This window comes from Haliaeetus albicilla, chromosome 1 (genome assembly GCF_947461875.1).
Source record: "Haliaeetus albicilla chromosome 1, bHalAlb1.1, whole genome shotgun sequence".
In the NCBI taxonomy this organism is placed as follows: Eukaryota; Metazoa; Chordata; class Aves; order Accipitriformes; family Accipitridae; genus Haliaeetus; species Haliaeetus albicilla.
Window position 1 is genome coordinate 56,201,841 of NC_091483.1, and position 25,365 is coordinate 56,227,205.

At 40.5% G+C, this 25,365-nt stretch overlaps 1 protein-coding gene across 4 annotated transcripts in view; it reads left to right on the top strand.

Moving 5' to 3' along the window:
- CORIN (corin, serine peptidase) overlaps positions 1 to 25,365 on the top strand; it is a 167,010-nt gene that overhangs the window by 54,736 nt on the left and 86,909 nt on the right. For all 4 annotated transcript variants that reach the window (XM_069790744.1, XM_069790757.1, XM_069790753.1 and 1 more), the window contains exon 5: positions 23,056 to 23,237. In XM_069790744.1, coding sequence (XP_069646845.1) covers positions 23,056 to 23,237 — 182 coding nt within the window. The remainder of the gene's footprint in view (positions 1 to 23,055; positions 23,238 to 25,365) is intronic.

The window sequence follows — 25,365 nt, forward strand, 5'->3', positions numbered from 1 at the left end:
TTAAGCTAGTGAATACTACTTTACCATTGGGAGACACTAAGAGTGGGCCAAAGGTCAGTTATTACAACATAGTGGATGTTTATTTATAGTAATTCACTTGCATTGGATTCTGCAGGTCCTACAGACTTCAGCTACTGCATTCAAGAAGACCAAAAAATATCTTTACAAAGTTAGTGTGCAGTGTTTTCAGATTTTTGAAAGAAAAAAGGGTGTATTTTAAAGCCAAAATTAATGTAAGATTTAAAGATTCAAAATCAATAGAGAAGTTCGTAGTGGGTCAGCCTGTAACTATGTAATGCAAGCAGACTCATTGAATGATGCTTTCTAATATTTCTTGCACTCTGAATACTCATGTTTCATCAAAAGTGTTGGTAAAATAGGCAAGCTATATAACATCCTGAAGGCCTGTGTACGTGGCTTATTTCAGACTTTTTATGCTGGGAACAAATTTGAAGGTTATGGATTCTCATAATACCTGTTCGCTGTCATGCTGTCTTCTAAAGCAGAAACTAATAGCTTGAGTACTTCCACTAATCCTCTGTGTAGAAGTGTATTCCAGAAAGCTGAGGAAATGCCTTCCATTGATAGATCCCCAGAGTCTCAAATCTTTGGAGGTCAATCTTAATTTAAGCTCTGCCTAGAAAATAGTATTAGGGGAATGAAAATTAAAAAGTATAATGTGCTCTAGAGGTAAAATTCTAATGCACCTTGCATTTCTGTATCTGTTTACTCACAGTGTTTTTCATGTCAGACATCTTTGAAAATAAAGCTGTGAAGTGGTTTGTCTTCAGTTAGGGCTCAAAGAGTCTGTCTGAGATGATGGCTTTTTATGCTGGATGCTGTACAAACATGCGCTGAGGGGCAGCCTCCTGCCTCTGAAAGTTTATAGCCCAGCTGAGCAAAACAGGTAAAGGAAAGGAAGAGAAAGTAATACTGTCACATTAATAGCTAGGGAAGCCAAGACTGAGCAAGAAATTTGCGGTAGAGCAGACAACTGAACCCGTAACACTTACATCCTGTGTCTTTAGGTACAACATTATTTTTCCTTTTGATTAAAGTCTGCAAATTCATTTCACTCATTATCATTTATTCACTTTAGTTGTGGTCTAATACCTACTGAATGTAAGAGGAAAAAACTCTGCATAATTTGACTTCTTGCTTTTTTGATTTTTTAAAATTTTTTTTTTAAACTCAGATTCATTCTGAAGGAGAAAATATAATGAAGGGAAAATGCTTTCTTTGCTTTTCAGGCTCTTTCTTACAAAGCAGTTTGTCACATTAATGTCTATATGTAACAAACAAATACTTTTGTTGTGCTGTAATATCTGTGCTACACACAACAGTAGTCAGGTAAAGACTTGTAGAGAGCCAAAGAGATCAGAACAGGGCTACATGGTATGTTGGGAGCAGGGCATATTAACTAGTGAAAATCAGGTTAATAGGGAAAAGGTTCTAAGAAGCTGTGGATAGTTTGTATGCAGTCAAATATCCTTTGAAGAGCTGCTCAGTTACGACTCGTGGCAGACTTGATTTTGTGGGTTTGTTTTTTTTCTTGTTTGTTGTCTTCATCTATTTTCTGTAATTTATAAAAAGGAAGAAAATAAAATGTCTCATTTTCATTATGGACATAAACTAGGATGAAATATTAGGTCCAAAAAACAAATCCAGAAATTTGTGTGGTGTCTTTTATTACAAGCCGACAATACTTTAAAACATATTTGTGGTGAGATACAAGGAGAGGAGAGGAAGGAGAGGAAGAAAATTTCTTTCAAGTCCTCTTAGAATATGGAAAAGAATCAAACTTTCATAGAGTAAGGGATCTCTGTCTGTCATGTTTTGTATAACCCATGAATGACATCAATGATATGCCTATTTCCCTTTTCCTGCTTTTGTGAACTGTACTCTAAGCTTATCTACGTTGTTTGTTTCTCCTGCTTGCACTGAAATTAATTTTTATTTGATTTTCTTTTATAACAGCATACATTTAGACCTTTAAAAATAACAAGACATTATATAAAAACTATTTTTAGAGTTAATTGAGGCCTTTGAAGTGTTTGGGAGAAAAAGTTAACTGATTCACATAGATCTTGTTTACATAGCTAACGACAGTTTTTATTTTGAGACTTTGAACAGGAAGCTATCAGCATATATTTAAGTCAATATCTATTATGCAAAGTCCATAATGGGTTTAATTGTGTATGAATATGTATGAGTTTGGATAAGCAATCCTCCACTGGCATGTTTCAGTCTTGTTTTAATCTACCTAATTTTGGTAACAAAAGCAGGTAAATATGCCAAGATAAAATAGCACCTGCTAGGAACTCTGGGTAAGCAGTCTGATAGGTAGTCTGTGACATGGCTGCTATGCTATCTTTTTATAATGCATCTGTGTGGAGATGTCAAATTATAGTTGCACAGACAACTTTGCCATTCTGCAGCTGCTAAGAAATGTTTAAATATTGCACACTCATGAAGTTACAGTTTCAGAGTAATTTTTGAAGTAACTGTGTTGAGAAACCCTCCTGGAAGGACATTTAGAATGCCGTATCGTAATCCTATCTGTGATGGTTTTATTAGAATTGGTGCTATTCAGTTTAAAAAGTTAAGCTACCTCATTGGTGACGATTGCTTACCAGTCATCTGAGGAAGAAAGTGGGATGATTTTCTCCTACCCCCCCTCTGCCTTGTCTTTTTATGTTCTTCTCATGACTCCATCCAGTGTATTTCTTGTCATGACCCAAGCATATGGGGTGGAGGCTGCTTTCAGATGCTTATAAAGTGGCTACCAGTTGTTTCCTGAGTTTGCAGCCTGACTTTTCACACCCTCTGGGAGTTGCTTCGTCCTTTTAATATGCTTTCTTTTTGATGGTGCCTCTTTAGACCAAGCAAGTTAACATGACTCAGAGAGGCTGTTCCAGTTGGAGTTTTGGCAATGGTTGTCTGTCAAGGAGATCCATCTATTCTATTCACCAGTCTTGAAACAGAAGATTATAAACTTGAACTTTTTAATCATGAATAAAGCAGAGGTGATGTGTAGTGGCTGAAGTGCTTTGTATCTAGAATGCTTGAAATCGCATGTGTTTTGTTTTAAATGTTGCCATGTCTTGGCTTTGAGCCCTTGGGAATCCAACAGACTGATGATGTACAGTTGCAAAATCTGTCTTTGAATACATAACTGAGTCATAATTCAGCCCTCAGTTTTTAAATCTGGTTGTGGTTCATGTAAGCACAATTGTGACTTGAACCATGGAACCTTGGAGATTAAGCTAATGAAAAACATGTATAGTCAAATCCTTTCAAAAGTGAACACAAAAATTTAGAGAAGAAGAGAGTGTGATAAAGTTGTGAAGGCTTTCCCACACAAATAGTGTGCTTGATCTGCTGCTGGTAGTCATTTTTCTGTCTGCCACTGTTGATTTAAAGCATTCTACAAAGGAAATTGATATCATTGTTATTGTTTAGCAGAAAAACTGAGGAACACACGGGATGCGTGTTACTTGAGAAAGCCCAGACCAGCAGAACAAATGAATACTTTTTTCTTTTCATTGTGCCCTTTGTACCAGTCAATATGCCTTCCAATAGCTGTAATTTCACCAATAGCTATAATAATAGTAATTGTATGGTCTAATTCTTTCAGAAGTAAAACATTGAAGATAGAGTTGCTAATGGCAGATAGTCAACATGCCATGAGAAACATTTAGTAAAGTGTTTCATGCACAATGTAAATACTCAGTTTCAGCTCCAGTCTACCCTCAAATTGATAATGCACTAAATCAAGGTGAAATAGAACTGATTTACAGCAACAAAAAGTTAAATGGCTGGCAGGTGTAATACACAGGTATCTGTAAAATAGCACTAAACGGTTCCTGTGTACTTTTGGAAATGTTTGTGTACAATAACAGATATCATATGCAAGGTCATGATTGAAACCATGTTGCAGTGAATGTGCTGAACATACCTGAATTCTTTTCCTAAATAAAAGGACAGTGAATGAAATCAGAAATAGTTCAAACAGAAAATGGAATAGGTAATAAATGGATACAAATGAAGAAAGAAAAGCTACAATATGCAGATTCAGAAAGTGATGGAGTATTTGCATGGAGAAAGGAGTTAGAAAACAAATCCTCAAACCACAGCTCCTGCTCTGAGGGAAGATAATTGTTCAAGAAACAAGATTTTATTTCTGCTGTCGTATGACTAGAACATGTTCTTCATGAGATATAAATGAGACGTTAAGAAACAGCTGGTTTACATCTGACTTCAAAGCAAGGAATGGTTACATATTTCTGAAAGATTGGCATTGACTATCTTGCCAAGAAACAAATGAAGAAACTTGAAATGGAATTCAGGAAGAAGCATTTCTGAAGATATATCTTTGTTCTCAATGCAGCCGGTCTTACTTAGGAATAATTTCATACTTCATGACTTATTTTATTAGTATGGTGTAACTGTTACTTATAAGGCAGAAAAAAATGTGCTAATGAGAAGATTACACTTTGCATTGTCCCTCAGCTCAGACCTTGAAGTCAACATACACTTATCACTTCAGGAGCCTTTTCTACTTGGTCCCAAGCTGAGACTGTGTAAAGGTGACAAACATAAAGTTTGTTTTTGCAAGGAGTGCTAGGGAAAGTATAGGTAATGATGTGGCATTGACCAAAATGCCTATATTTAAAGCTGATTAACGTGTTTTCTCGGAGGATCCTTTGTCCAAATGTGTTTAATTTTGGTGAGGGTAAAAAAAAAAAAGCACCATTTAAATTTTTTTATGCCTAATATCTGTCCTGGGCAAAAACAGAAAGAAAAAATGGGTTCCTTAAGAAAAAGCATTCCTGTAATCACTTGAGTGTTCCTAGTATCTCCAAGTATTTGGGCAATGGAACTTGGAATCTGGCAGGGAGGGTTGCTTTAATAAGTGGTAAAGTCTTTATCATGGCCGTTGGAAGCTAGGAAGGTTAAGGAAAGTAGAAGAGAAAATGTGGTCACTTTAGGGGAACTTCTGTTTATGAAGTTTGTGTACCTATGGATATACCTTACAGAAGTCAGTCCCCAAATTTTGGCTTGCACGTCTCTGAAAAATGATAGAGTCTCTGAAAGCTTCTCTATCAGTGTTATGGCTCAGCTAGCAAGGGTGGGCCTAAGAAGGACTCTCCACGTCACTGACCCTAACAATAGCTAGGGGTGGCACTGGAGCTAGGTACAGGCCCTTCCATAAAAGGGCCTGAAATTAAGTCTCTGATGACAAATTCTTTTACAGTAATGTGCCAGTAGATGGCAGATGCAGTGTAGGGGAAGGACAAACCAGGGACAAAATATAGGGAAAGCAGGACAGAGAAATTAGATGCTGGAGAGAATGTTTTTGCCCCATTCAGAGAACTATCCTTTCCCTGCCCACAAATAGAGACTGTTTACAATTGCTGGTATGTATAATTTGTAAAGAAGTCAATGTACAGAAGGAAGGGATTCCTTAAGAAATTAATTAAAAAATCGAAAGCTAGAAAAGTAACATAGAGATATAGGCAATGGCATCCTACATTGGACAGAATGTTATCTGTGGTCCAGTGGGTGTGAAGCCAGGGTTGGCCACAGCAGGCAGCATCAAACTTGCATGCCGTATTTCACCCTCTCCACTGATCTGATGTACTGACCACGAAAACTTTTCCAAAGCACAAAAGAATCTCTTTTCAAAGTGTGCGTGTTGGGGGGGAATTATGGATAGACCAGAGTTAAAAGGTTATCAAGCAGAGAAACATTTTAGAGAACAATCTGGGCATGGGAATGTCCCTTTGAAAACATATTTCACAATGCTGCTCAGAGGAATTAAGAGAAGGGAAGGAGGCAGAAAAGAAAATCAGGAGGACTGGTTATTTTATGAATGCGTATTTTACTGATTGATTGCCTCCAGCCCTGTTGTCATAATGATTGGTTGGTTGTATTATCTATTGTAAGCTGTGGTTTCTGGTCTCTAAGTTGGTATGTTAACTAGGGATCGCAGGTCATTCTCCTACACATGCAATATATTATTACTTATAAATAAATACTGATCATTTTAAGTAGTTGAAATAATTGTTTACAAGAAATCATAAAATGAACATGGCTTTTTGTTAATGTTTGTTTGGCAATTTAATATATCTGCTAGAACAACATACTTTGTTTTTACAAAATGAGATTTATTTCATTTAATAATTTGCAATAATTGTAGGACAGGATCTTTCAGTAAAACCTTGCATTTTCACAAACATTGCAGGAGTATTAACACTGATAGTTTCCTATCAGACTTGTGCACCTGGCCTCAAAACCAGAAACATATAGATGAGGGAACATTTTGTCTTAACAGCAAAACTCCTCTAGTAGATATGACTACACCATCTTGTGTCTAAGTTAATACACAAAAGAGTTTTGGATTGAACAGTGGTTAAAGGATCCTTCAAGAATTCGTATGCTCTTCAGCTCACGTTTAGCCTCTTTTAGTGCCCAGCTTATTAACAAATAACTTTTAAACCATCTGCAGTTAATGAGAGTTCAGTTAGTGAGGCATACTGACCTTTCATAAGTTTGTGTCTCCTGTGAGGAGTTATTGTCACCCTGCTGGAGACTGTAGTGGTTATCACCAGGGTTACGACTCACAGGCTGAGCAGGACAGGCAGATTAGAATCACAGGATCACGCAGGTGGGAAGGGACCTCTGGAGCTCTTCTAGTCCACCCCCTTGCTTAGTTCAGGGCCAACTTTAAAGATGGATGAGATTGCTCAGGGCCATTTCCAATTGAGTTTTGAGTATCTGTGAGGATGGAGGTTCCACAACCTCTCTGGAGAACATGTTCCAGACCACTGTTTTAAGCTGATATAATTTGGTAGTGCTGCTGGAAGAATCACTCTTATCCTACTTCCCTGCTTGTTATTCCGCAGCTCAACAGTGCCCTTTCCATGTCCTGGTGGGAGTATTTGTTCAGCTCCATGACATATTGGATCAGGAAACTGATCTGAATTAAATTGGGAGTGGCTGGTCTGGTTCATTGTGTAACAGCATAAAGTGTCATGCTGGCACAAAGAGGGAAGGAAGAGAAGTGGGAGGAGGTTCAGAAGCCAGGCTGAGGAGGGGTAGGACAGCTTCTTTCTTTTGATGACATCTGCTCCTGCCAGCTTGAAGTGTTTGTGAAACAACTTTAATGTGAGGAAGCAGCACGATAAGGGATTACAATGAATTTCTACTCAACAGAAAAGTCTAGAGTGTAAATGACGGATAGGTGTGTCTGTGATTCTTTAGGATTCCTGACAAGATGCAGCTCAAAAAGTTTTAACTTAGACCAATTCTTGAGGTCTTCCTTTCAACAGTGCTCTGAAGTGCACAGGGAAGCATGAGTTCTGGAAAGCTACGTGAAATTAAGGGTACCTATCACAGTGATCTTTGGAGATGGGAGGCTGTCCTTTAGGCACAATGTTGTTTTGGGTGCCTTATTATCCTGGTCATACAAATAGTTAGAGCAGCTGTGCAGTGTATGATTTACTCACTGTTATTCCAGAATTTCTGTAGCAATGCTGTGGTTGAAATAGCGTTGTGTGATTCAGAGGACTTCCATTTCACTGTGACAGCTTGTCTTTGCCAAGTCTGAATTTTGTTTGCCAACATCAAAAGATCTTGTAACCTGGATTCTTAGGCATAGTAGGAACTTCTTTTTTGCAAGAGACATTTCTGTAGAGTAAACTAAATCAACAGTGTGTTCAGCATTTGCATGATAAATATCAGGTGAGAATTTTCAGAAATTTGACTTTGTTTAGAAGTTTTGGCAGATGGTACAAGATTGTAAAAATAGCTCATAATTGTAGCAATATTCTTAATATTTAACTGATTTCTGGCTGAACTGTAGCTCTAATAAATTCATTTACTACATCTCTACCATTTTCACTGTCATGTTTGAATCAAGTGATGGGATCAGTAAGAGAAATCTGGAAGGGCTGGCTGCTTGAGTCAGGGCAGTTGACACATTAAATCATTTAACTAGCTTTTTTTGTGGTAATAATTTCAATGGTATATGGCAAAATTTATGTAGCACTTTGCTAAGTATGGCAGAACAGAGAAAGTGCTTCTGCTGTACAGAGTATATGTTAGGTAGTTTTGATTGTTATGGTATTATAAGCTCAGCTTTCACATATGGTGCTGTCATATCCAGAAAGTCGCTGAAGGGTCAGAGTGGATTTCTGAATTTCTGTTTGTTGCTGTTTCCAGACGAAACGAATCCTTATTTTGGTCAAAATAATTCATCTGGATTTTGTCTACAAAATAAATGATTACACTGACTAAAAATTCTAACCTGCATTGTAGAGACTCTATGTGTCCATCCTTACGGATATCAGCTGAGTTTGGCCACATTTTCCAAAGAGTGTTACTACGCCTGAAAGAGATGTTAAATTCAAGAGCACCTGATGTAGAAGATGTGAAATTCAGCAGCATCTGCTGCCACCTTTATTCATTTCTGTATGGATAAGAGGAGTCTTTGTAATCTAATGGTATCTTTGGATTTGTTCCCAGTTCCACTTTAATTGGAATCAGGAATTTATATTTCCTTCCTCTGTCTGAACAACCTTCAGAGTTCTGTGTGAGCTCTTTGTTAATTATGATACTCTTGGATATCGGTGATCTATTCTAAGACTTTTGCAAATGTAATTCTTTAGCTGTCTCTTTTCTGTTGCCACCAGATATGGCAACTATTAAGAAATAGTTAATTGGGCCTGTAATTTTTAGAGGAAAAAATATAAGGCATCTGTATGGACCCACAGAACAGATTCCAGTCCCATTTGTTCATCTTATTTGGTTCTGAGACTTTCATGTTCTCGTAGCCTATAAACAGATTGCATACTCTTCCATGCTGCAGGCAATCCATTCAGTGTATCTATCTTTTTCATTCTCATTGTATAAACCAGGCTTTTTTCAATCTCTTGGAAAGGGCATTCCTCTTGTGGCTCATCTGTAATTGCCAACCTCATGACAGCAGATCAAATGTTCATGAGTCTATGAGCGAGAAGTGGCTTTCTGCACTAGCTATAAATCCTTGTCATCAGTCCCTGCAGGGCAGATGAGTGGGCATCTACCAGCAGTTCAGCCAATTAATAGTAGGCCTTAATCTTGTGTAAACAGCTGGAGCCATTCTTCAGTCTCCCACCTTGGGGGAACTGAGCTGCTTCTGCCTTTTGCCAGGATCACCTCTGAGGCCTTTTTTTCTCCTTTAAGATGTTAGGTGTTTCTCAAATTGTGGGTCCTATGTAGTCCTTTTACAGGTTAATTATGCATCTCTGTACTTATACGCAGGAACCTGCTTCAAGAAAACAGTACATGCATTTGAGCTAAAAACAAGGTGGGAAGTCAGAAACATACCTGCAGCTAGCTCTGCATTCAGTAGTACAAAGCGTTGCATGGAGTTGAGACATCTTCCCTAAATGTTGCTACATGGATTCAGTGTAATTTTGTCAAGTGAAATAGCCACAAAAATCTAAAATAATCTTACTTTCTTTACAGATTTTATTACCATGTAAAGAAGCAAATTTCAGATTTAAACCCATCTCTGGAGATAAAATAGGAAAGAAAATGCAATCTTTCCAAATAACTTGCAAGATAAAGATGAAAACTGAACAATGAAAGACAAAAATACATTGTTTTCCTGATTATGTGAAATTGAAGCCTTAAACAGCCCACTTATTTAACAAATCCACGAATCAGAAAGCAATACTGAGATTTTCATGAGCTTGCCTCATATAGCTCTATTCCGTGACTCTGAATATGCTGCTCTGTGTGTTGGAGTCCTGTGAGAGGGTAAAGAGAAAGATTTCACAAGAACTATCACTGTAAAAACTGTAATGGTGGGTGTGGGTGTTTACCATAGAAACTTCCTTCTGTGACATTTATATTTTGTGGAAGTCTTTATTGTTAGAAAATCCTGAAAAGTATTAATGACGATTAGAACTGACAATGGCTGCTGTATCAGGTTGTCACTTCAACTTGTTTGATTTCAGGACTGTAGAAAGACAAAGGATAATCTCAGTTTTCTTCTTCCCATAATTTTTGCATGTTTCCTGGGTTTTTCAGTTTGTCGCCACCCCGCCTCCTCCTGCCCCAACAGTCTCTCACAATTGTATTACCAGTTCCTTTATTCTGCCTCAGACCTTAGATCTATCATCATTCTTAGCCTGTGTGCCTATGCATGATACAGCGGATTACCCCACAGTGCTCTATAGCAAGGCTGTAGTATGATTAATATTTCCTCTGGTAGTCATGCCAGTTTAAAATTTCCCTTAAACAGATTTGGCTGATAAAATAATCTAGGAAGATACCCTACAGTTGTTATTAACTCAGCTCAATACCCGAATACAGCTAGCTGTGTGGCCATAGAAAGTTATCCTGGAACAACTGAAAGGATGGAGTTGGGGAAGGAACAGTAATGAAAACCACCAGTAGCCAAAAATGTTCATCAGTCTGCCTTCAGTCAGGTTGTCTACTGAACCGCAAATGTGACCTTTAGCCAGAACAGGTGCAGTCAACAGTTGTGTGTTCTAAGAGTGATTGTGTGCTGTATTTTCAGCTCTGGCATACCAACTTCGTTTATAACCTTTAGCAAGTCATTTACCCTGTGTTGTTTCAATCTGTAAAATTGCAGTAATGAATCATGGCTGTGGCAGTGCTTTCACCGGTGGAGATACTAATGTGAAGACACAAAGAAATGCCACAGAAAATAATGAGCACTAGCTACATTGTAGAATTACCAGGTTGCATGGAGAGTCCCTGCAGGATGGTTAGTTGTATATTTTATTTAATGCTTTTGTCAGCTTTAGCAATTTCTACCTCTCTGTCTCCTGACAACTTATTCTTGCTTTGCCTGTATCTCTTTGGAGGGGTCAATTCAGTTATCAGATGAGAAAAAAGAATACTTTCTTTTTTTTTTTTGTCACATTACTTTTCAGCTGAATCAGTTACTTGACCTGGTTTACTGTACAGCCTACAAACAGCTATTATTGCAAAACTGAAAGCAGCACGGAAACAGATATACACATTTGGGAACAAGAGCTGCATAGGCTGCTGCTGCTTCCAGAAAAGACATATCAAGAGCCATGCCCTCAGTGGCTGCTGAATTTGAGAGCCAGACCTTTGAGCTCCCTTGAACAATTGTTTGTTAGAAAATCTATTCAGTTCTGCAGCAAGAGGAAAATAGTTGCCTAAAGGATCTTCCCTCTCCTTACTGTTTCTTGTAGCGTACTTCTTTGACAATTTCTAATACTCAAAGCAACCACTTAAGTGACTTACAGAGTCTAGTGATGAGCCCTGTGCATGGTAATGTGATTGCAAAGAAGAGAAGTCAGTATTACAGAAGGAGTAATTTCTGAAAAGAATTAGTCTAAAAACGTAAAATGTCTTTAAGTGAGTGATAAGGACTAGATCCATGTAGGATTATAATCAGGCAATTTGAATTCCAATTTGAATGAACTGTAGGTGATTGGCATGAAGAAGAAGTCAGATCATCTGCTCTCAGGCAGTGTGTAGCCTCTTTGGAAGCTTAAAATCAGTTAACATAACAGTTTTAGAGCATATACTGTATTGTGTATATCTTCAATTAATATCTGGTATAAAACTCTTTTGATACATAGCTTCTCTGAAGATAACCTTATGCAAATTGAAACCCCTTATTTATTATCTTTACCTTTAATATACTTTTTAATAAAGAACATTTTTGTTTATTTTGGTGCTGTACAATTCTTAACATTGATATTTCTATGCGGCTGAAATAACTAAGTATGAACTATTAAGTGTGGGGAAACCAACCACAGAGTTAGAAATATGTCACATATCTATTCTTTCATCAAATTCCATCTTCAGCAAGAGTTTTTCCATGAATATCCTGAAGAGCAGAATTGCACCCTAATATGTTATAACGTGCTTCTGGGCCTGCCACTGGCACCAAATAAATCATGGTAAGATTGCCATAGAACTGCCAGTTTATTTTTAACATGATTGGTCTCTAAGTAGCTGTAAATAAGACTAATCAAGATGGAGCTTTTTAATCATCTTTTCATCCTTCAGTACATTAAGCGATATGTCCATACTAAACTTGACCATTAGCCAGAAATATTTGATTTATGGAGCACACATGACTGAACATTGACACTGGGCCAAATATTGCAGTAATTGCTGGATAATCCTACGTTTTCTGGTTTGTCAGAGCTTCTCTAGAGACTGCAAATTCTGCTTGACTTATTTAATCACTATGCAGTTGTCTTTTAGAAGCCTAGTAATTTCTAAATTATTGTTGTGCTGTGCATATATCTGTGGTGGGTTGATGCTGGCTGGACACCAGGTGCCCACCAAAGCTATTCTATCACTCCCCTCTTCAGCTGGACAGGGGAGAGAGAATATAATGAAAGGCTTGTGGGTCGAGATAAGGACAGGGAGAGATCATTCACCAGTTACAGTCAGGGAAAAAACCCAGACTTGACTCAGGGAAAATTAATTTATTACCAATCAAACCAGAGTAGGGTAATGAGAAAATAAAACCAAATCTTAAAACACCTTCCCCCACCCCTCCCTTCTTCCTGGGCTCAGCTCCACTCCCGAATTTTCTCTACCTTCTCGCCCCCAGCAGCACAGGGGGATGGGGAATGGGGGCTGGGGCCAGTTCATCACATGTTGGCTCTGCCGCTCCTTCCTCCTCAGGGGCAGGACTCCTCACACTCATCCCCTGCTCCAGTGTGGGGTCCCTCCCATGGGAGACAGTCCTCCATGAACTTCTCCAGCGTGGGTCCTTCCCATGGGCTGCAGTTCTTCACGAACTGCTCCAGCGTGGGTCCCTTCCACAGGCTGCGGTCCTTCAGGCACAGACTGCTCCAGCATGGGTCCCCCATGGGGTCACAAGTCCTGCCAGCAAACCTGCTCCAGCGTGGGCTCCTCTCTCCACGGGGCCACAGGTCCTGCCAGGAGCCTGCTCCAGCACGGGCTTCCCGCAGGGTCACAGCCTCCTTCGGGCATCCACCTGCTCTGGTGTGGGGACCTTCCTGGGCTGCAGGCGGATATCTGCTCCACCGTGGACCTCCCTGGGCTGCAGGGGGACAGCCTGCCTCACCATGGTCTTCCCCACGGCCTGTAGGGGAATCTCTTCTCCAGCGCCTGGAGCACCTCCTCCTCTCCTTCTTCACTGACCTTGGGGTCTGCAGGGTTGTTTCACATATTTTCACTCCTCCCTCCAGCTGCACTTGCTGTTGAGCAGCAACTTTTTTCCCTTCTTAAAACTGTTATCCCAGAGGTGCTATCACCATCGCTGATGGGCTCAGCCTTGGCCAGCAGCGGGTCCGTCTTGGAGCCAGCTGGCACTGGCTCCATTGGACATAGGGGAAGCTTCTAGCAGCTTCTCACAGAAGCCACCCCTGTAGCCCACCTGCTACTAAAACCTTGTCATGCAAACCCAATACACTTCCCTTGTGTCCAATGGAGCCAATGCCAGCCGGCTCTAAGATGGACCTGCCACTGGCCAAGGCTGAGCCCATCAGCGATGGTGGTAGCACCTCTGGGATAACAGATTTAAGAAGGGAAAAAGTTGCTGTGGCACAGAAACTGCAGCCAAAGAGACAAGTGAGAATATGTGAGAGAAACCACTCTGCAGACCCCAAGGTCAGTGGAGAAGGAGAGGAGGAGGTGCTCCAGGCGCTGGAGAAGAGATTCTACTGCAGCCCGTGGGGAAGACCATGGTGAGGCAGGCTGTCCCCCTGCAGTCCATGGAGGTCCACAGAGGAGCAGATATCCACCTTCATCCCAGAGAAGACCCCACGCTGGAGCAGGTGGATGCCTGAAGGAGGCTGTGACCCCGTGGGAAGCCTGTGCTGGAGCAGGCTCCTGGCAGGACCTGTGGCCCCGTGGAGAGAGGAGCCCACGCTGGAGCAGGTTTGCTGGCAGGACTTGTGGCCCCTTGGGGACCCATGCTGGAGCAGTCTGTGCCTGAAGGACTGCAGCCCATGGAAGGGACCCACGCTGGAGTAGTTCGTAAAGAACGACAGCCCGTGGGAAGGACTCATGTTGGGAAAAGTTAATGGAGGACTGTCTCCCGTGGGAGGGCCCCCATGGTGGAGCAGGGGAAGAGTGTGAGGAGTCCTGTCCCTGAGGAGGAAGGAGTGGCAGAGACAACATGTGATGAACTGACCCCAACCCCCATTCCCCATCCACCAGCACCACTGGAGGGAAGGAGGTAGAGAAAATCAGGAGTGAAGTTGAGCCCAGGAAGAAGGGAGGGGTGGGGGAAGGTGTTTTAAGATTTGGTTTTACTTCTCATTATCCTACTCTGGTTTGATTGGCAATAAATTAAGTTAATTTTCCCTAAGTCAAGTCTGTTTTGGCCGTGACGGTAACTAGTGAATGATCTCTCCCTGTCCTTATCTCGACCCACAAGCCTTTCATTATATTTTCTCTCCCCTGTCCAGCTGAAGAGGGGAGTGATAAGAGTGGCTTTGGTGGGCACTTGGCATTCAGCCAGGGTCAACCCACCACAGGAAGCTTCTAGCAGCTTCTCCCAGAAGCCACCCCTGTAGCCCTCCTCCACTACCAAAACCTTGCCACCCAAACCCAATACAATATCCAAACATTTATACTGCACTGTAATATTCAAGTGGTGGACTGCATAAGCTAAACAAATGAGGTAAACTTTCTATATTTGTGATTTTTTCATATAGATGTAAACAATTTAATATGCAGATGAATCTTCTGAAAAAAATTACTCATCTAACAATTTTAGAAAATTTTAACTTATGTTTAAATATAACTCTGCATAGTTATATTTTAATATAACTTTTTGGTATTATTTGTAAAATTTCCTTTGAAATGAATGATCAGTATGTTAAAAGACCTTTGGAAACAATGAACCATATATTTAACTTCATTGTAGTTACATTTGAAGAAATTAGCGTACTCATACTACTGTTACCTGATGGCTGTATGTCAGACTATAGCTGCAGTGAAGTGCTTTGGAAGTTACGGGTTTAGGTGTGGGTCAGGCAAAACAGAGATCATACTGAATACTTCACACTTGTATAAAACTTCATCTGAGAGTCCTGAAGAAATCTTTGTGGTTTTTTTTCAAATAGCAGTCACATTTGTATAAAGCATAAGAGCAGTATAAATTTGGTTATCTGTGGTAAACTCAAGTTGATCTCAGTCACAGAGGTGTTAAATTCAAGTAATGTCCCTGCTATCACTTCTTCGGAAAAAAAACTCAGCAGAATATACTGCCTTCAAATAACTGTTTGTGATCATCAGGTATGCTCCATTGGACCAGTGGGAACCATTTACAATTAATGAGGTAGAATCACTGCTTACATTTCACTGTAATGTAATTTTGTAGTGTTATCGTGTGTTTTCCTAAAAAGTAAACAAGAAGTTAACTCTAAGCATATCAGTCTGAATAAATTAAATGGCTAGCATCCACAGATAGATCAAATCAACACTCCATTTTAGTTATGTGGCATCTTCTTTCTTACAGATATCTTGGAACTCAAGTGCCTTCCATAGTAAGTAGCAGCTTTTCTTTTAGCATTTTTTATATTAAGGAACCTCTGTTAAACCAGTGGGTCTGCTCATGTGGATACCTCTGCCTACATGCGATTCTGCTAATACAACTTTTTAGAAGTAGTAGGTTAGTTAAAAATAAAAAGCTAAAAAATGTCCAAAACCCTAAAAGAAAGTGACTGGAGACAGTCACTTGCCTTGCCAAATCCCCTTTGAGGAGTTTCTCAGGCTCCAGTCAGGAGGCAGTGATGGCTACTGCAGAGCTCTTGCTGTGCCCTTGCTTTCTCTCCATATCAGATAGGTTCTGTAAAAAACAGAAGGATGTTTTAGAACATCTTTATCTGAAGAGCCATTACAGGTCAGATAGATAGTAAACTTTTAATTTGCCAGTACAATGTGCAGAACTAGTAAGTGGCAGCTCTTCCTGTCATCAGGAGGGATCATTGGTTCTTGGTTTTGTACACAGCCTTTCTTGGTTTACGGTGCTGAAATTTTCTGCCTTTCAACACATTGCAATCTGGTGGTGAAAAGTACTATTTTAGAGTATATCTGCTTCTTTCCAGGCAACAAGTAAGCTGCCAACTAGGAAGCTGCAAGAGGCAATTTTAGAGCTAAAGGTCCTTTGCTTCTTTCTGAGATAAGTTCAATACTGCAGCATGTAAAGTGCATTGTGTAAAAGTCCTTAGCATTACCTGGAGAATATATCTCTAAAGATACCTATTTTGAAACAGTGGTTCCAACTAGGGTATGTAATGAACTCAGTAGCAACACTGGCAGCACACTCCTCTTGTTAGATACTAAGCAGAGAAAGGCAACCATACTGACTTTAGAATACTTATGCAAGTCAATGCTTTGCTTTGCACCAATTTCTTCATGTTACCACTAGTAGCCAGGCAGCTCTGGCAGCTTTTTATTCCTTGCATGTGGGGTTTGCTGCTGTATCACACAGTTGCTAATAGCAGTACTGTGTTTTTCTCTGTTACTGTAAAATCAAACACTAAGTAAGGGAACTGTTGGGTACTGTGGACTTTTTCAGTTCAGGCCACTTACTTGTGCCTGAACTTGGAGTTCTAGCCACATTTTTGGGGTCGGCAAGTACAACCAAGAGTCAGACACAAAAACAAAGATGATACAACCTAAGTGGTGTACTAGGAAAAAGATCTTTTCTGTGGCATTATGAGTGATTGTGAATGAAACAAAATTGCATTTGCTAAAGCCCAAAAGGTTCTGCAGTAATTTAGATATAAACTGCAAAAAGTTGTATTAAAAATTTAATCAGTGTAAGGGTATGGGATAAAACATGTTAGATGTGGTATGTGCGATCTAAATGTGGCCTCAGTTTGAAGACACAGAGTGAAGTGCAGGTTGACAGTGCTTCCCAAGATGCAAACCCGAGTGACAGATTGACTTATTTCTTGAAATAGCCCTTTGTTTCATCTCAAACACTAAGGAGGCTGTGTCTTCTTACAGTAAAGAATATGGTAAAGATTCAGAGCCATGCATTTATATTTTTGCAATAAATTAGCTATTTCAAATATGACAACTGTCATTAATGACTAGACTTACTATAATCTACTTCAAGTAAAATGATATTTGGAAGTGTCTGTGTATGTGTGTGTATGTTTGTGTATTTATATGTATTTATTTCTGAAACTTCAAAATATCAGAATACTGAATTGTTCTTGGCTAGGCAATTTATTTTCTTTTGGGTAACTACTTCTGTAATAGTTCTTCAAGTTGTTTCCCAATTCCAGTAACATCAAGAATATGCAGTTTGCCCAACATTATGAAAAATTTAAGTATATTCAGTTCAACTTCCTTACGTTAGTTTGTGATATTTCTTTCAGTTTTGTTTTCATTTGCTATGTGAATTTCTCTCAACAGACTAAATTTAAATAGCTCAAACAGTAAATAATTTTATTTTACTGAAATTGTTAATTGTTATCATGATATTCCTTGTCTGTTCAGTGGAGCAGAAGTACATTGATTATGTATTCAGGGCTTTATCTAGTTATTGTCTTGAAAACATGTGTCCTGGTTTCGGCTGGGATGGATAGAGTTAATTTTCTTCCTAGTAGCTGGTACAGTGCTGTTTTGGATTTAGTGTGAGAATAATGTTGATAACACACTATATTGGGTTTGTGTGGCAGGGTTTTGGTAGCAGGGGAGGGGGCCGCAGGGGTGGCTGCTGTGAGAAGCTGCTCGAAGCTTCCCTGGCTCCAAGTAGGACCCACCTCTGGCCAAGGCTGAGCCCATCAGCGATGGTGGTAGCGCCTCTGGGAGAACAGATTTTAAAAGGGAAACCTGCAGTGAGTAGGGGGAGTGGGATGTGAGAGGAACCCCTCTGCAGACACCGAGGTCAGTGAGGAAGGAGGGGAGGAGGTGCGCAGGAGGAGGGGATGCCCCCCCAGCCCCTGGTGAGACGGCAGGCTGTGTCCCCCCAGCCCATGGAGGGGAGCGGGGGAGCAGATGCCCACCTGCAGCCCGGGGAGGGGCCCACGCCGGAGCAGGGGGATGTCCCAAAGATGGCCGTGACTCCATGGGAAAGCCCATGCTGGAGCAGGCTGTGACTGAAGGACTGCAGCCCATGGGAAGGGACCCACGCTGGAGCAGTTTGTGAAGGACTGTCTCCCGTGGGAGGGACCCCATGGTGGAGCAGGGGACGGGTGAGGAGTCCTCCTGCCCCTGAGGAGGAAGGAGCAGCAGAGACAGCGTGTGACAAACTGACCCCAATCCCCATTCCCTGTCCCCCTGCACTGCTCGGGGCGAGAAGGTAGAGAAAATCGGGAGTAAAGTTAAGCTTGGGATGAAGGGAAGGGTGGGGGAAGGTGTTCAAGATTTGGTTTTACTTCCCATTATCCTTGCTTTGATTTGATTTGTAGTAAATTGAATTGATTTTGTTTTTTCCTCAAGTTGAGCCTGTCTTTTGCCTGTGACTGTAATTGGTGAGTGATCCCTCCCTGTCCTTGTCTTGACCCATGAGCCTTTTTTTATATTTCCTCCTCTCCATCCCATTGGGTGGGGGAGTGAGCAAGCAGCTTCATGGTGCTTTGTTGCCGACTGGGCTTAAATCACAACACACAGTGATGTTTTAGTTGTTGCTAAGTAGCGCTTACCCTAAGTTAAGTATTTTTCAATTTCCCATGCTCTGCCAGCAAGCAGGTGTACAAGAAACTGGGATGGAGCATAGTCAGGACAGCTGACCCGAACTAGCCAAAGGGATATTCCCTACCATAGAACATCATGGTCAGTATATAAACTGGGGGGAGTTGGCCGGGAGGGGCAGATCACTGGTCAGGCATTGGTCAGTGGGTGATGAGCAATTGCATGTGCATCACTTGTCTTTTCATGGGTTTTATTTCTCTCTCTTTTTGTTATAGTCATTTTCATTAAAATTATAATTATTATTATATTTTATTATTATTGTTATTATTATATTTTAGTTTAGGTTATTAAACCATTCTTGTCTCAACCCACAAGTTTTACTGTTTTTTCCAATTCTCCTCACCGTCCCGCTGGGAGTGGGGAGGAGCAAGCAAGTGGCTGCATGGTACTTAGGTGCTGGCTGGGGTTAAACCACGACAACGTGCAAAGATGGAGACCACACAACCTCTCTGGATAACCTGTTTCACTCCCTGACTAATTTCATGCTGAAAAAGTTCTTTATATCCTGTCAGAACATCTCTTGTTTCAGCTTATGCCAGTTGTCTCTCATCCTCCCACCATACACCACTGTGAATAGCTAGACTCCATAACGTCCCCATGGGTCTTGAAGCATGTAGTGGTTGATGTTACTCCCAGGCTGTCTCTTACTCTGGCTGAAGGAGCCCAGTTCCCTCAGCCTGTCCCGAAGGTGAGTTTTCCGGCCTTTGGTCAGCTTAGTGGCCCTCCCCTGGATTTACTGCTGTTTATCAGTGTCTTTTTTCTATTGGAGCAGCCAAAACTGGACACAATATTTACATGCAGTCTAGAAAGTGCTGAGCAGAGGGGAACAATCCTTTCCCATTATACGCTGACTGTGTGCTCCTGTGATACAGGCCAGGATACTGCTGGCCTGCTTTGCTGCCAGGACACACTGCTGGCTTATACCCAGCTTGCTGTCCAGCAAGACCCCCAGGTTGTTTTCAGCAGAGTTGCTCTGCAATCAGTCAGTATCTAGCCTGTATCATTACGGTGGGTTCTTTCTTCCAAAGTGCAGCACTAATCCTTATTAAATTTCATAAAATTCCTCTTGACCCATTCTTCCAGCCTGTCTAGGTCCCTCTGAATGGCAGCTCTACCATCAAGTACATTGATTGCCTCCCACAGTTTGGTGTCATCTGCAAACTTGACAAGAGCACGCTTGGTCACCTTTTCCACGTCCTTGATAAAGATATCAAACAAGACAGGTCCCAGTACTATGTATGTAGTTTTTTATTGTAACAGGCAAGCAGGCTGGTCAGCCATGATTTGCCCTTGATAAATCTGTGCTGACTGTTCCTGATCATTATCTTCCTGTGCCCAGAAATGTGTTCAAGGTGGACTTGCTCTGTGATTTTCCTTAGGACGAAATCAGGCTGACCAGCTTGAAGTTACCCATCTTGACCTTTTTTTGAAGATGGGTGCAACATTTCCCTTTTTCTAATTGTGAGCAACCTCCCCTGATGTCTATGACCTTTCAGAGATGACAGAGATAGGCCTTGCAAGAGCACAGGACAGTTTGCTCAGCACCCTTAGATGCAGCCTCGTGGGTCCCATGGACTTGTATGGGTGAAGTTCTCTGAGGCATTTCTGAATGTGTTAGCTGTTTCTGTAAGAGAGCCATACTTAACAATTACATGTATTTCTAGGTCTCTGTACTTGTTCCTTCCATTGAGAGCTGGTTGACATTTTCCACTTTAAGCAGTTTTGTTTCCTTTCAAAATATTGTATTAAGTCACCTTCCAGGTCAATGTAATGTTTGTTTAGCTGAAATTCACTTCAATTACATCACTTCCTCTGTGGAATCTTTCTGGAATTTAATGGTCGTGATAAGAAAATCATGTATGGTAATGGTGGTGGCAGCTCACGATTATGATGAAGGATATAATTGTTTAGGTACAAGTAACTCTCTGATTATCTCTATTTACAGTGCTGTTGATAATCTCAGCAGATGACCCTGAAGTTACAGACAGTGATGACAGTGGACATTCAGAACTGTATTTCTAAATTAGATAAGAAAATGAATAAAAAACAAGGCATGCCTTCCCAGTCCTGGTGTTCACTGTTTAAAATACATGTATATATATAGTGTAGAATAAAATATTATATTATAAAGTCAGAGGTATCATTAAGAATATAATAAATATACAGTAAATTAACATGCTAAACATATTTTAAACATTGGCTATTTTAGAAATTTGTAATTCTTTTTTCCTGAATGACAAAACATTGATTTCAAGCAAAGTAAAAAATTATGATTTATGTCATATTTTGTAATAAAGCAAAGCCAGCAATGCATAATAATGCTTTCAAAAAAAGAACATTTTACTTGCAAGTCTGAGTCAGAGTTACATTTTTTCATTATATTCTTAGGAATAAGTGCCCTGATTTTAATTATGCCTGAGAAAACTTGAACTGTTTTAAATGTGAGTGAGATCTTTCCTGCTTAGAACGTGTATGCAACTTCTGCTTTTTGGTCGTTGATTCATAAATTATGAATGTACATTAGCTTCCCAGTCTGCTGCTGGTAAATTTTTATAGTATTTTAAGAAATGCTATAAGCACTACAGTAAATTTGAGGAAGGAATCCACACATTGAGAAAATGTAGTGATGGGGCATTAGACTTATATGAGAAATTTTTTGCTATTTATATGTCTTCTTTCTGTTACCTCATCCAGAAGACTGACATAGTCTTCTGGCAAAGACTACTCAGATGTCTTGTCTTTCCTAGTGTGTATCCAGGCCTCTCTTCCTAATTTTTGATGGTTATGACACATGCTCTAGCTCTAGAGGTTATGGAAGGCTATCATGCTGTCAAATTGGAGTTTTGATATTTATTCAGTGTGAACAGGTTGGCATTAGCAGATGCCACCATCTATCTGTGTTAGTGCTTCTGCTTTCCAGCAAGAAGAGCTGGGTCTTTTTGACTTACCAGTCATATGGATGAGAGAAGTATTTGTAAAGGCAGGCAGTGTGTCTCGTTTGGGCTGTATTACTTGTGTGTGTGGACTTTCAGATGCAATTGCACTTGCTTACTGAGAGGCTTTCCTCCATTATGCTCCAGTGATAGCTTATGTCAGTCTGTTTGACAGCTCTGTCAGGTAATGGAAGTGCTCTCACAGATCGTGCCGATCCTTGCTGGGAAAGGCATTGAGCAGTTCTTTATAGCTAAGACTAATGTTGACTGTGCTAGAGCTTTTCCTCTGCTCCACCAAAATGGTTTAGAGATAAAAGGTTAGTGGAAGCTGGCAGTAAAGCAGAGAACTGTATGTGTGGACGTTTAGTTATTCCTTCCTTTTGTGCATTACGCTGCCTATCCTGAATTACAGCTGCCGCATATCAACTAACATGGCTGAGGCTTCTTTGAAATTTCTTGTCTTTTCAAATCTTGACTAACTTGGCTAGCATTGTGTTACCTGTAATCTTATAACTTTACTTTTTTTATCCTTTTCCAGATCTACAGTAAATATGTTAATAGATTTTCTAGATTTTTTGCTTGACTTTGTTGACTCTAATTATGTAGACCTGGAGACAGTTCATAGCTATCTATTTTAATTGGTTTTCCTATGTACATGTAAAAGAAGAATAAATTAAAAATACATATGCAGGTATATATCTCAGAATAAGAAATGGACAAGTATGCTGCATCTGAACATGTTATACTTTTAAAATTGCTAATTTATAGTGCTTTTCTTAAATACAATTCAATTCATGTTGGTATTTATTGCATTTGATCTGACACTCAATATGTTTTGACTGCTCAGGGGAAATAGTGTAAGAGCTCATAAATGCTAAAAGGGGGTGATATAGTCCTCTCCACTGTGGGTTCCTACAAGTTATGTCTGGTGGTTGTTGGTTTTCTCCATGAGCAGATTCAGCACACTTAAGTTGTCAGAAGACTTACCCAGTCAAAAACATGAAAACTTTTTTTTCAAAGTTAATGACTTTTTTATAAGTTCATGAAAGTGTTTGCCGAAGTCTTAGAGGAGTAGGTCTGCACAATTGTGGGGAAGAAGGAGAGGATGAAGAAGCAATCTTTCTCCTGTGTGGTGTCACTACACCATTATATTGGTTCAACTGTTGATGAAATCTCAGCTTCATCTTGCACAGACTTAAACTTACAAACTGTTCTGAGCTTGATTTGGGCTTAAATTTAGCCCAAAAGCCAGAGCTGATGACACCTTCAATGAATAATGAAGATTTTGCACCTTTTTGGTTTAGCTCTGTAGAATGTAAAATTCTTCAAAAGTGTTCATTATTACTTTTTTCTCTTTTTAAAATTTTTTCACAATCTACTAGACTAATGGTCCTTTGTATTTTTGTTCTTTGTCTCTTTTCTCCAGTCGAGGCCTCTTGCCCTGCAGGACGTTTTGTGAGGCAGCAAAAGAAGGCTGTGAACCAGTGCTGGGTATGGTAAATGCTTCTTGGCCAGAATTCCTGAAGTGCTCTCAATTCCAAAATGAAACTGAAAATGACACCACTACAAGGCTATGCTTCTCACCACACCAAGAAAAAGGAAAGCAGTGTATGTTTCCATTCTTAACTGTTACACTGTGTTTGTGAGTTCCTATTTAATGATGTATTTTTTATTGTGTAGGAAGAGCTCTGGGGTGAAATTATTATTTCTGGTTCTGTTATGTTCCTTCACATTACTGTGATAGTCTGGTTGTCAGTTGGTTATAGTTTTGCTGTGTGTGGTGGGTTGACCCTGGTTGGATGCCAGGTGCCCACCAAAGGCGCTCTATCACTCCCCCTCCTCAGCTGGACGGGGGGGGAGAAAATATAACAAAAGGCTCGTGGGTCAAGATAAGGACAGTTTAATAAAGTGATAGCAAAGGTTGTGCGCACGAAAGCAAAGAAAAAACAAATGATGTTATTCTCTACTTCCCATCAGCAGGCGATGTCTAGCCGCTTCTTGGCTTAGCTTTTATATCTGAGCTGACGTCATATGGTATGGAATATCTGTTTGGTTGGTTTAGGTCAGCTGTCCTGGTTATGTCCCCTCCCAAGATCTTGCCCTGCCCCAGCCTGCCATTGAGGGGGGGCAAAAATGTTGGAGAGACAGCCTTGATGCTGTGCCAGCATTGCTCAGCAGTAGCCAAAACACTGGTGTGTTATCAATACCTTTCTAGCTACTGATGCAGAGCACAGTGCTATGAGGGCTGCTATGGGGAGTATTAACTCCATCTCAGTCAGACCCAATGCACTGTGCTTTAATTGTTTAGGCTGAATTTTTTTCAGACTTGGATTGATTTGAGGCTTTTTTGTTTTGCATCAAAAATTCTGAGCTGTTTCAAGGAAAGAAGGTAGGCAAAAAGTAATGTGCCCTTTAAAACTGTTCTGCTGATTTTTTCTTTGCTAAGCTCTAGTAAATACAGTATTGTTACTTGGAGCGGGAACCTGATACACAGGCCAAATTTCAAGTGTATCTCCTTTTTCCTTGCTGTAAAAATGAGCCCAGAACTGATTGAGAGGTAAACTTTTCAAAAATTGTGGTTTGTTTACATCCACTCATAGAATCATTTAGGTTGGAAGAGATCCTTAAGATCATCCGCTCCAACTGTTAACCTAACACTGCCAAGTCCACCACTAAACCATGTCCCTAGGCACCACATCTACACATCTTGTAAATACCTCCAGGGATGGTGACTCAACCACTTCCCTGGGCAGCCTGTTCCAATGCTTGACAACCCTTTCAGTGAGGAAATTTTTCCTAATATCCAATCTAAACCTCACCTGGCGCAACTTGAGGCTGTTCCCTCTTGTCCTGTCACTTGTTAATTGGGAGAAGAGACTGACCCCCACCTCGCTACAACCTCCTTTCAGGTAGTTGTAGAGAGCGATAAGGTTTCCCCTCAGCCTCCTTTCCTCCAGACTAAATAACCCCAGTTCCCTCATAAGACTTGTGCTCTAGATCCTTCACCAGCTCCGTTGCCCTTCTCTGGACATGCTCCAGCACCTCAGTGTCTTCCCTGTAGTGAGGGGCCCAAAACTGAACACAGGACTCGAGGTGCGGCCTCACCAGCGCCGAGTACAGGGGGGTGATCACCTCCCTGCTCCTGCTGGCCACACTATTTCTGATACAGGCCAGGATGCCGTTGGCCTTCTTGGCCATCTAGGCACGCTGAGCAGCAAGCCTGACTTTTTTCTCATTGACCCCATTGCTGGAGTTCTCTTGCTGGCATCTGAGGCTTTGCTGTTGATAGGCATCATCGCATGAGCCTAAGTGACAGAGGCTCATATGGTCCATCTGTGCGTTCTATCTTTGTTAATGAGTTCTGGGTGACAATAAACAGGAAGTGATATGGTGAAAATTTTTTTTCATTTTGTTTAAAAAACCTAAGAAGTTACACACTCAAAACTACTTTAAAAGATCAGGAGGTTGAACAGTATATCTTTGAATGTTAGGTAATGCTACAGTTAAGATTGTTTGTATATCCTGCGTTATCTCCTTGCACTTTCTGAGTATGCATAATAATATAGCCTTAAATTACTGGACCAAGTCTTTTTAGCAGTTGGATTCTCTTGATCTGTTAAGGCATGTTTTGAGGGGTCATGAAGTAAAGGAGGCTGTTGTCTATACCTACATTCACCTGTGGGAACATTTGTCATGGCTGAGGTGGGGAAATACACAAAGATGGATTGTGTCTTGT